Source organism: Pleurodeles waltl, chromosome 3_1 (assembly GCF_031143425.1).
Source record: "Pleurodeles waltl isolate 20211129_DDA chromosome 3_1, aPleWal1.hap1.20221129, whole genome shotgun sequence".
Taxonomy (NCBI): domain Eukaryota; kingdom Metazoa; phylum Chordata; class Amphibia; order Caudata; family Salamandridae; genus Pleurodeles; species Pleurodeles waltl.
The window spans coordinates 838,695,773-838,708,174 of NC_090440.1; the positions used below are offsets into that span (position 1 = coordinate 838,695,773).

The following is a 12,402-nucleotide window of genomic DNA, read 5'->3' on the forward strand; positions in this document are numbered from 1 at the left end:
CATCAGGTTTGGACGTGTTCCTCTTCGCTCCGGTTATTCGATTCAGAAAAAGACAAAATTCACCGAAAATCATCGGTATTGTTCTCGATCGCAAAACATCTTGCATCGACACTGGCGAAACACAGCTTCGGTTGCCCTTCGGGGCTTCCACGCTCAGCCAGGGCCTGGTCGGGCCAACCGCAGAAAACGTCAAAGCCTAATGGACCGGACCCCGTTCCATTTCTGCCCACAGTGCCACGTCAAGTATCTCTACACAGACCAACACCGGTCTGTAATCTGTGTTTGTCACCAGACCACCAAGAGAATACTTGCGAGACCTGCAGGTCCTTCCGATCGAAGAAGACCTTGAGGGATCGAAGGGAGAGGCGACTACAAATGGCGTCGAAGAGTTCCGAGCACCTCAATGTCGAAGAAGAGAAGATGGCTATCTCCATCCAAGGTTCCGATTCGGACCACTCCTAAGCACGCCTGCCCGGCATCCAAAGTCCAGAGTCAGTCCAAAATGAAAATAAAGGCCTCGGAGACGCCACTGCCGGAAGGCCATGGCTCGACCCATAAGAAACCAAGCGGTGACCAAGCAACACCTTCGGCACCGAAATAGGCCAAACCCGTGCCGAAGTCTTCGGACTCGAGCTGCGAACCCGTGACCAAAAAAACTCTACATCGACTCGTCGATGCCTCAAAAGAGTCTTTCGGACACGAGGCCTGTTATCAGCATGGGCTTTTCGGTACCAAAAAAAACTGCTTCGGAGCCGAAAAAAGCCTGGTACACCGAGGAACATGGACTCTCAAAACAAATGAGAGAGACTCAGATTTGAGGAGGAACTTCACCAAATGGAGGAGTTTGATGAAACACAGGCAAGGATACAGATCCATAAGGATACTGGTAAGATCCAAACGGCATCTCCTCTCAAATTTAAAAGGAAACTGGCTTTCCAAGGACGTTCAGACACTGAACAGCCAAAGGCTAAAGTGCCCAGAGAAAAATCTCTGCCACGCCAGTTTTCCACAGAACATTCTCCACTGCATTCTCCTCCGAGAACAATTTCACCTACTGCCATGCCCACTGCACAGTCACCCACACACACTGTGCAGTCGCAACAGGATACGGACCCCTGGGACCTTTATGATGACCCTGTGTCGGACAATAGCCCAGAGTGCTATCCTTCAAAACCCTCTCCACCCGAAGATAGCACCTCATACACTCAAGTATTGGCTAGGGCTGCTGCATCCCACAATGTGAGCATGCACACAGGGCCATTGGACGACGACTTCCTCTTTAATACCTTGTCCTTGACGCATGCTTCCTACCAAAGTCTGCCTATGCTCCCAGGCATGCTTAAACATGCCCAACAAATTTTTCAGGAGCCTGTGAAAGGAAGAGCCATTACTCCACAATTGGAAAAGAAATACAAGCCACCACCGTCAGACCCAGTGTTCATCACACAGCAGCTGCCCCCAGACTCGGTAGTGGTTGGAGCTGCGAGAAAGAGAGCCAACTCGCAGTCATCTGGAGATGCACCACCTCCAGAATAGGAGAGTAAAAACTTCAATGCAGCAGGAAAGAGGATAGCGTCACAAGCTGCCAATCAGTGGCGCATAGCCCTCCCCGCACGATATGACCAAGCTCTTTGGGACGAGATGAGCGATATCATCCAACATCTCCCCAGGGAATACCAGAAAAGAGCTCAGCAAGTGGTGGAGGAGGGACAAGCAATATCTAACAATCAAATATGATATGCATTAGATTCCGCTGACACTGCCGCAAGAACAGTGAACACTGCAGTAACAATTAGACTCCATGCTTGGCTGAGATCCTCAGGTTTCAAACCGGAGATTCAACAGGCTGTCCTAAACATGCCATTCAATCAGCAACAGCTATTTGGCACACAAGTGGACACAGCCATGAAAAAATGAAAAAGGACATTGATACGGCCAAAGCAATGGGAGCGCTCTACTCGTCCCAATACAGAGGGACATTCAGAAAACCGCAATATAGGTGAGGTTTTAGACCACACTCATCAGAAACATCCACCTCTCAAACAAAACCCTCCTACCAATCACAATATCGGAGAGGGGGTTTTGCGGGTCCTTCAGGGGACAATTCCCAAGGTCTAGTGGAAAATTCCAAACCACAAAGCAGGCCACTAATACCAAGCAGTGACTTGCCCATCACCCTCCCCCAACACACATCCCTGTGGGAGGAAGACTGTGAATTTTCCACAATCATTGGTCAAACATAACAATGGACACACAGGTTCTATCAATTATCCAACATGTTACTGCATAGAATTCACACATTTTCCTCCAGATATTCCCCCAGGAGCGCACAAACTGTCTTCGCAATATCTAACAATGTTACAAACAGAAGTGCAGGCACTATTAACAAAACAGGCCATAGAACTAGTACCTCATCAACAAAAAGGAAAAGGGGTTTATTCCCTATATTTCCTTATTCCCAAAAAGGACAAAACACTAAGACCAATTTTAGATCTCAGGACTCTTAACCTATTCATCAAATCAGAACACTTTCATATGGTCACACTGCAAAATGTAGTCCCATTACTAAAACAGGGAGAATACATGTCAACACTGGATTTAAAAGATGCGTATTTTCATATACCCATCCATCCATCTCACAGAAAATACCTCAGGTTTGTTATACAAGGAAAACACTACCTATTCATGGTATTACCCTTCGGGATAACAACAGCCCCCAGAGTATTTACAAAATGCCTTGCTGTAGTAGCGGCATACATAAGGAGACAACACATGCATGTATTTCCATATCTCAACGATTGGCTAATAAAAGGCAACACTCAACAGCAGTGCCTAAATCACATACAATACGTAATAGATACCCTACACACACACACTAGGGTTTCCTATAAATTACCAAAAATCACACTTGCAACCATCCCAAATTCAACAATACTTGGGAGCAACAGGAGCCGGAGCAGCTGCAAATCACGCGGTACCCAGCAATGCAGTCTAGCGTGGGGAGGCAAGGACTTACCTCCACCAAACTTGGACTGAAGGGTCACTGGACTGTGGGAGTCACTTGGACAGAGTTGCTGAGTTCCAGGGACCACGCTCGTCATGCTGAGAGGGGACCCAGAGGACCGGTGATGCAGTTCTTTTGGTGCCTGCGGTTGCAGGGGGAGGATTCCGTCGTCCCACAGGTGATTTCTTCGGAGCTTCTAGTGCAGAGAGGAGGCAGACTACCCCCACAGCATGCACCACCAGGAAAACAGTCGAGAAGGCGGCAGGATCAGCGATACAAGGTTGCAGTAGTCGTCTTTGCTACTTTGTCGCGGTTTTGCAGGCGTCCTGAGCAGTCAGCGGTTGATCCTTTGGCAGAAGGTGAAGAGAGAGATGCAGAGGAACTCTGATGAGCTCTTGCATTAGTTATCTAAAGAATTCCCCAAAGCAGAGACCCTAAATAGCCAGAAAAGGAGGTTTGGCTACCTAGGAAGGAGGATAGGCTAGCAACACAGGTAAGAGCCTATCAGGAGGAGTCTCTGACGTCACCTGCTGGCACTGGCCACTCAGAGCAGTCCAGTGTGCCAGCAGCACCTCTGTTTCCAAGTTGGCAGAGGTCTGGAGCACACTGGAGGAGCTCTGGGCACCTCCCCTCGGAGGTGCAGGTCAGGGGAGTGGTCACTCCCCTTTCCTTTGTCCAGTTTCGCGCCAGAGCAGGGGTGGGGGATCCCTGAACCGGTGTAGACTGGCTTATGCAGAGATGGGCACCATCTGTGCCCATCAAAGCATTTCCAGAGGCTGGGGGAGGCTACTCCTCCCCAGCCCTGACACCTTTTTCCAAAGGGAGAGGGTGTAACACCCTCTCTCTAAGGAAGTCCTTTGTTCTGCCTTCCTGGGCCAACCCTGGCTGGACCCCAGGAGGGCAGAAACCTGTATGAGGGGTTGGCAGCAGCTGCAGTGAAACCCCGGGAAAGGTAGTTTGGCAGTACCCGGGTCTGTGCTAGAGACTCGGGGAATCATGGAATTGTCTCCCCAATGCCATTCTGGCATTGGGGTGACAATTCCATGATCTTAGACATGTTACATGGCCATGTTCAGAGTTACCATTGTGCCACTATACACAGGTAGTGACCTATGTATAGTGCATGCATGTAATGGTGTCCCCGCACTCACAAAGTCCGGGGAATTTGTCCTGAACGATGTGGGGGCACCTTGGCTAGTGCCAGGGTGCCCACACACTAAGTAACTTAGCACCCAACCTTTACCAGGTAAAGGTTAGACATATAGGTGACTTATAAGTTACTTAAGTGCAGTGGTAAATGGCTGTGAAATAACGTGGACGTTATTTCACTCAGGCTGCAGTGGCAGGCCTGTGTAAGAATTGTCAGAGCTCCCTATGGGTGGCAAAAGAATTGCTGCACCCCATAGGGATCTCCTGGGACCCCAATACCCTGGGTACCTCAGTACCATATACTAGGGAATTATAAGGGTGTTCCAGTATGCCAATGTGAATTGGTGAAATTGGTCACTAGCCTGTTAGTGACCATTTGGAAAGCAAAGAGAGAGCATAACCTCTGAGGTTCTGGTTAGCAGAGCCTCAGTGAGACAGTTAATCATCACACAGGGAACACATACAGGGCACACTTATGAGCACTGGAGCCCTGACTGGCAGGGTCCCAGTGACATATACACTAAAACAACATATATACAGTGAAATATGGGGGTAACATGCCAGGCAAGATGGTACTTTCCTACAGCAGACAGCAGTCTCCGTCAGAGGTTCCGACTCCGACCAGGAATCTGAAGAAGACAGACCAATCACGGCAGGACAACATGTGAGTATGCCTGCCCCTGTACCATCACAAAGCCTGAAACATAAGGCCTTGGGTACGCCACTGCCGGAAGACAATAGCCTGACCCGAAAAAAGACATCCGGTGACCAAACTGCCAGTTCGGGACCGAAAAAGGCCACTCCTCCGAAACCATCAGAGTCGATAAAAGGCTCTGTGTCCGACTCGAGTAAACACCATTTTTCAGAGTCAAAAATTCAGAAATCCCTTTGGGAGCCAAGAACATCCACTACACCATCTTTCTCGATACCGAAAAAGCCGGCTTTGGAACCAAAAAGAGCAGGATACACAGAGGAACATGGACTTTCAAAAAGAGTAAAATAAAGCCACAAAACCTCTGAAGAGGAGACTCAAGTACAGCTAATACTTGAGGAAATTGATGAGAGGCAATCCAGGATTCATATCCACGAGGAAACTGACAGAATCATAACAGCACCTCCTCTAAAACCTAAGAGGAAATTAGCTTTTCAGGAGAAATTCAACACTATGCAGACTCCAGCTACAGTGCCAAAGCCAAGGGAGAGACCACCACCTCCTCAATTTTCTCTTCCTCACTCTACACACCTGCATACCTCTCCTCCTACCAGTCCTACACCTTTTGCAGTCACCATCACATTCGTTTGACTCACAACAGGACAATGTACATCCTTGGGATCTTTATGATCCAGATCCCATTCTCAACAACAACCCGGACTGCTATCCCTCTAAGCCTTCACCACCTGAGGATAGTAAGGTGTACAATCAGGTTTAAGCAAGGGCTGCAGCATACCATGGTGTCACCATGCACACTGAACCATTGGAGGACGATTTTTTGTTTAATACGCTCTCCTCCACACATTCAAAATACCAGTCGCTCCCCGTTCTCCCGGGCATGCTAAAACACGCTGATCAAATATTTAATGAGCCAGTTAAACAAGGATAATTACTCCCAGGATAGAGAAAAAAACAAACCACCTCCCTCTGATCCTGATTACATAACTCAACAAATCCCTCCAGATTCAGTAGTAGTAAGCGCTGCCAGAAAAAGGGCAAACTCACAGTCATCTGGTGATGCTCCCCCACCAGACAAAGAAAGCAGGAAGTTTGACGCTGCAGGGAAGAGAGTTGCATCCCAGGCAGCGAACCAATGGAGGATAGCCAACTCACAGGCGTTGTTAGCTAGATACGACAGGGCCATTGGGATGAGATGCAAGACATAATTCAGCATCTCCCCAAAGAACATAAAAAAAGGGCATAGCAAATAGCGGAGGAAGGGCAAGCCATCACCAATAATCAGATTAGGTCTGCCCTAGACGCAGCAGACACAGCTGCGAGAAGTGTCAACGCTGCTGTGACAATAAGGAGGCATGCATGGCTTAGGTCCTCGGGTTTTAAACCTGAAATCCAGCAAGCGGTGTTAACTATGCGTTCAATAAAAAACAACTTTTCGGCCCAGAAGTTGACACTGCAATTGAGAAATTGCGCAAAGATTCAGACACCGTAAAAGCAATGGGGGCACTATACACCATACCATACAGGAGATCCTTTCAGAAATCTCAGTTTAAAGGTGAATTTAGAGCTCAGACAGCAGAGGCATCCACATCGCAGGCAAAACCAACCTACCAACCACAATACCAATGAGGTGGTTTTAGGAGCAAATATAGGGGTCAGTATCCCAAAAATAGAGGGAAGTTTCAAACTTCTAAACAAACTCCACAGCACCCTAAGCAGTAACTTGGCTTATCCCCTTACACTCCACACCTCTCCTGTGTGGGGAAGCGTGCAACAGTTCCACACCAATTGGCAAAACATTACCACAGACAATTGGTTACTATCAATTATCCGCAATGGTTATTGCCTAGAATTGATACAAACTCCCCCAAACATTCCACCAAAACAACACAAACTAGCCACAGAACACATCCATCTGTTAAAGGAAGAAGTCAAATCTCTAATACTCAAACAAGCAATAGAACCCGTCCCACAAGATCAAGTAGGGACAGGAGTTTATTCTCTATACTTCCTGATTCCCAAATAGATGGCAATCTCAGACCAATATTCGATCTGAAGGACCCTCAATCTTTACATCCTGTCAGAACATTTTCACATGGTAACTCTTCAAGATGTTATCCCACTACTCCAAAAACACGATTTCATGGCAACATTAGACCTCAAAGATGCGTATTTTCATATACCCATCCATCCTGCGCACATAAAATATCTCAGGTTTGTCATTCAAGGAAAGCACTATCAGCTCAAAGTGTTGCCCTTTGGAATAACAACAGTACCCAGGGTATTCACAAAGTGCCTAGCGGTAGTCGCAGCCTACCTAAGAAGACGACATATACATGTCTTTCCATATCTAGACGATTGGCTAATAAAATCAAACAGTCATACACAGTGTAAAAACCATACGCATTACGTTATACAAACCCTGCACATGCTAGGGTTCTCAATAAATTACCAAAAATTGCATCTACAACCTGCACAAATACAACAGTATCTGGGTGCAATACTAAACACTCAAAAAGCGCTAGCATGTCCAAATACGCAAATAATATAAGCATTCCAGGACATAATCACACAGGTACAGACAAATCAACAGTACATTGTCAGATTTGTCATGAAAATTTTAGGCATGATGGCATCATGTATTGCAGTTGTTCCCCATGCAAGACTAAACATGTGCCCCTTACAACAGTGCCTTGCACAACAATGGTCACAAGCACATGGTCAACTTCAGGATCTAGTGTTGATAAACCGCCAAACATGCATGTCCCTTCAATGGTGGAATTCCACAAATCTAAACAAAGGGAGGACATTTCAAGACCCTGTGCCTTAGACCATAATTACAACAGATGCATTGATGATTGGTTGGGGAGCTCACCTCAACAATCACAATATTCAAGGACAATGGGATGCAAAACACAAACAGCTACACATAATGACAACCATGTATTACCTAAACAAAGAAGGAGGGACACATTCATCCCAACTATCCCTTCTGGCCCAGAAAATTTGGAAATGGGCAATCCACAACTAAATTCACATGGTAGCACAATACATTCCAGGGATACACAACCAATTGGCAGATGTTCTCGGCAGAAATCATCAACAGTCACACGAGTGGGGAAATTCACCCTCGAGTACTTCAGAAATACTTTCAACCGTGGGGAGGACCAAACATAGACCTGTTCCCCACAAGCGAAAACGCAAAATGCCAAAACTTCGCTTCCAGACACCCACATCCCCTATCTAAGGGCAATGCTCTATGGATCAATTGGTCAGGGATGTTTGCGTACGCTTTTCCCCCTCTCCCACTCCTTCTGTTTCTAGTCAACAACTTGCGTTAAACTTCACTTAACATAATACTCATAGCACCAACATGGGCACATCAGCCATGGTACACAACATTACTAGATCTATCTGTAGTACCACATTCCAAACTCCCATGCAGACCAGATCTCTTGGCACAAAACAGAGGTCAAATCAGACATCCAAATCCCAATGCTCTCAATCTAGCAATTTGGCTCCCGAAGTCATAGAGTTTGGATATTTACAACTCCCATCAGAATGTATGGAAGTTATTAAACAAGCAAGAAAACCCACTACTAGGCAGTGCTATGCAAACAGATGGAAAAGATTTGTATATTACTGTCAATCTAAAAATATAGTTCCTCTTACAGCATCAATACAAGATATTGTATGCAATTTACTTCATTTACAAAAATCAAATTTAGCATTTTCTTCAATAAAAATACATCTTACTGCAATTTCTGCATATTTACAAAATATCGAACATAGCTCTTTATATAGAGTTCCTGTCATTTTATGCTTTTATGGAAGGCTTAAAACGCATCATTCCATCCAGAACACTACCAATTCCATCTTGGAATATAAATATAGTGCTTGCAAGACTTATGGGTCCACCCTTTGAACCAATGCACTTGTGTCAAATTCAATTTCTAACACGGAAAGTTGCCTTCCTAGTGTCAATTACTTCTTTAAGAAGAGTAAGTGAAATCCAAGCTTTTACTCTTGAGGAAACTTTCTTCCAAGTACAAAAACATAAAGTTGTACTAAGAACAAATCCAAAGTTTCTACCTAAAGTTGTCTCACCATTTCATATTAATCAGACAGTGGAACTGCCAGTCTTCTTCCCACAGCCAGATTCTGTGGCAGAAAGAGCGCTACATACATTGGACAACAAAAGAGCTCTAATGTACTATATAGACAGAACTAAACCATTTAGAAATACTAAACAACTCTTTGTAGCTTTCCAGCAACCACATACAGGCAATATCAAAACAAGGTGTAGCAAGATGGATTGTAAGGTGCATCCAAACATGCTATATCAAAGCAAAAAGACAGCTTTTAATTACTCCCAAAGCACATTCTACACGAAAGAAAGGTGCAACAATTACTTTTTTAGGGAATACACCAATGGCTGAAATATGTAAAGCAGCTACATGGTCAACACCCCATGCATTCACTAAAAACTACTGTGTAGACGTATTATCACAACAACAAGCCACAGCAGGTCAAGCTGTTCTAAGAACATTATTTCAAACAACTTCAACTCCTACAGGCTAGCCACCGCTATTTTTTGGGAGGACAAACTGCTTTTATGCATAGCATGTGTGTCTGCAGCTACACATGCCATCACGGAAAATGTTACTTACCCAGTGTACATCTGTTTGTGACATGCTCTGCTGCAGATTCACATGCACCGTCTCTCCTCCCCGGTAGCCTGTAGTTGTTTAAGTTAACACATTTGTTTATACGTTTACATTTGCATGGACATCTCTTTCTTTATACTTGTATACTCTATCACTCCTTCCTTTACCCTCTGCGGGAAAACATTCTAACAATGGAGTCGATGCCCAGGCGCAATGGAACCGAAGAGGAGTCACTCGATCCTGTGACTCTAAAAGACTTCTTCGAAGAAAAACAACTTGTAACACTCCGAGCCCAACACTAGATGTCGGAATCCATATGCATAGCATGTGAATCTGCAGCAGAACATGCCACGAACAGATGTACACTGGGTAAGTGACATTTTCCATATATATATATATACACACACATACATGCGACCCTCCCTCCACCCTGGTAAAAAAAAACTTCTCATATTTTAATCTCCCACTTGTGCTTCAAAATATGAAGCTGCAGTGGCCTGGCGGGGGGGAGAAAGGAATGTGTCTCCATCTTATTGGCTATATAAAAGATACCAATGTTGGATAACTGGAGTTAAAGGAAAGTAACTATTTTCTTACACGCACAAGCTAGTCCACACCCGTAGCGTTGTGCCTGTAGTATTTCATTAAATTCATGATGATAGATCTTATCTTACTCATGATAGGGTAGGCAGGTTTCAGTCAGCTGCAGGGAAAATTAAGAGGTTTCAGTCTTAATGCTTGGCTAGGGTCTAGGTGCTGATGCTGTAATCATATTAGCAGCAGCTTTGTTTTAATTAAGTTTATTTTTTTACTGTATTTTTATATTGTCGTAAACCAAATAAATAGCTAGGGACTGATTCTTATGCAGCGCTCGTTGTTCACACTCCAACAAACTGTTTCCATTTGGACTTTCATTCCCTGTTGCTATCATCTTGACCCGGTCCACCGAATCACTTTAGCCATGCTTCGTTTAGCACAAGCTTTACATTGTTTATATTTGTATTGTTTTCAGTTACCATTCTAGAGACTCATGATTGCGTGCAAAACATGGTAGGGTTGAATGAACATTAAATTATTAATACACTGCAGAGGTCTTCATCTGCCATTGTATTTCTGGGGTGGAAACCTTAGTGGTAGATAAAAGAGGTAGAATACTTTTACCTGCAACCAACTAAGACTGTGCGCATCTGTGTTGTTTTTGCTGTAGATATCCAGGATATTTGTGTCATTAAAAACGAGCTCTTCTGCCTTCATACCGATGGAAAGGTCTCTCATTTTTCACTCCTGCAAGTGGAGCGCTGTATTGACCGTTTGCTAAAGCGGGGCTTCTGGACTATTGCTGCTACAGTCTGCTGCCTGTTCCAAAATTCAATTGTTTCTTGCAGAGTAAGTAGAAGATTTACATTCCATTTTTTGTGTGCAGTAAATCGCAAAATATGTCCATCAGCACACTTCCGGTAACTTGATTTTGGTTTGGAGCTTAGAGAATGAGTTCAATGTGTAAGTGTTGATCAAAGAAATGTGGTATGGCCTATTAACAGCATTGAGTAAATTGTATGTATATGTGTGTATATAATGTGACTTGTTATTAACACATGCCTCAGACATCGTGGGATTTGAGTTGTAACTAAATCTGTTACATCCTTAAAGTCCATGCATGAGCTGGAAATTCAGCAGGCCTTGAACGGCTACACTAGACTGCTAATTCCAAAAGTTGTGAATACATAATTTTAAAAACAAATAAGTGCCTCTTTTAAGGAGCAGACAGTATGGTGTTCTGACTTTTTTTTTTTTACATATAGCACATTAGAACATACCTAGGTCCTTAGGAAATACAGCAATATAGAGCAAAAACAATAAGATGAACTACGAATAATTGTTAGAATGCCTGCTGAAGAGTATTCTAGTATTATGCAGTCATATGAGAAATTAAACATTATACATTTGCAGTCTGTTTTTAAAATAACAGATGTCCCACTGATTTAAAAGCATGCCTTGACGTTTTTTGCTGTGCAATATCACATTCATCCATACAATGCAGAAAGAATCAGCTGGTACTGATTACTGTATACATTCTGTGGCCTTGTTGGTTTTCTAAACGTTATCACAACACTGTCTGGAGTCAATAAGTCTGGGTTCTATGTGAAGAATAGCAAGTTAGTGTTTGTTTTTTCTAACTTTGAGTTTACCTGTATGCGTTGGCAGTGGATTGGGCTCTGGTAATGTTCTGTTGATGTCATGTTTAAGCCTACCCCTAGCTTTCTTGGATACTGTTGATGTTTAAAATGCTTTGGCGCCTTCATTTCAAAGCTGGTGTGCTGGGCTTTCCCTTGTTTTGTCATATGGCATTACAGCTGGGTGCATCACATGCATTTTTGAAGGATATGCACAAGAAGGCTACAGGTGACAGCGAATGTCTGGCACACATATTGTTGGCATCTGGGCCAAAGTGATCTGAGGCATTGCAGTCCTGAGAGTGTTGGACAGCTGCATCTGGGAGTGGGGGCTCACAGGAAGCTGGAGTACACAAAAAGAAGGGAGTTCAGTTTGTGTGTGGCCCAGTCGGGCCATGGTCAGAAATACATTTATTTTTGTGAAGTGCTGGGAGTGAGCAGCCTCGTAGAGGAACACATCTGCTGAGCTAGGGCTACACAGAAGTGTTTCGATAGTTTGAAGATATCTATTTCTTGGGCCACTTGCCCTTATCATTCAGGTCTCCATCCCATCTATACTAGGTCAGATCTAGTAAAACAAAAGAGAACCACTGTGTTAAGTCTGTAATATTGTAAGATGATATTATAGAGCCAACATTGATATTCGGCTAAATGTTTTAAGCTTCTGTTTTAGGTGATATTGGTGATATTACTCAATATCCAATTAATTAAGTTAAAGATGTTACAAAATATTTTAAA

At 44.1% G+C, this 12,402-nt stretch overlaps 1 protein-coding gene across 1 annotated transcript in view; it reads left to right on the forward strand.

The window, feature by feature from the left end:
• HPS5 (HPS5 biogenesis of lysosomal organelles complex 2 subunit 2) overlaps window positions 1-12,402 on the forward strand; it is a 422,510-nt gene that overhangs the window by 126,671 nt on the left and 283,437 nt on the right. The window contains exon 10 of the mRNA XM_069223753.1: window positions 10,698-10,876. Within this exon, the coding sequence (XP_069079854.1) occupies window positions 10,698-10,876 (179 nt within the window). The remainder of the gene's footprint in view (window positions 1-10,697; window positions 10,877-12,402) is intronic.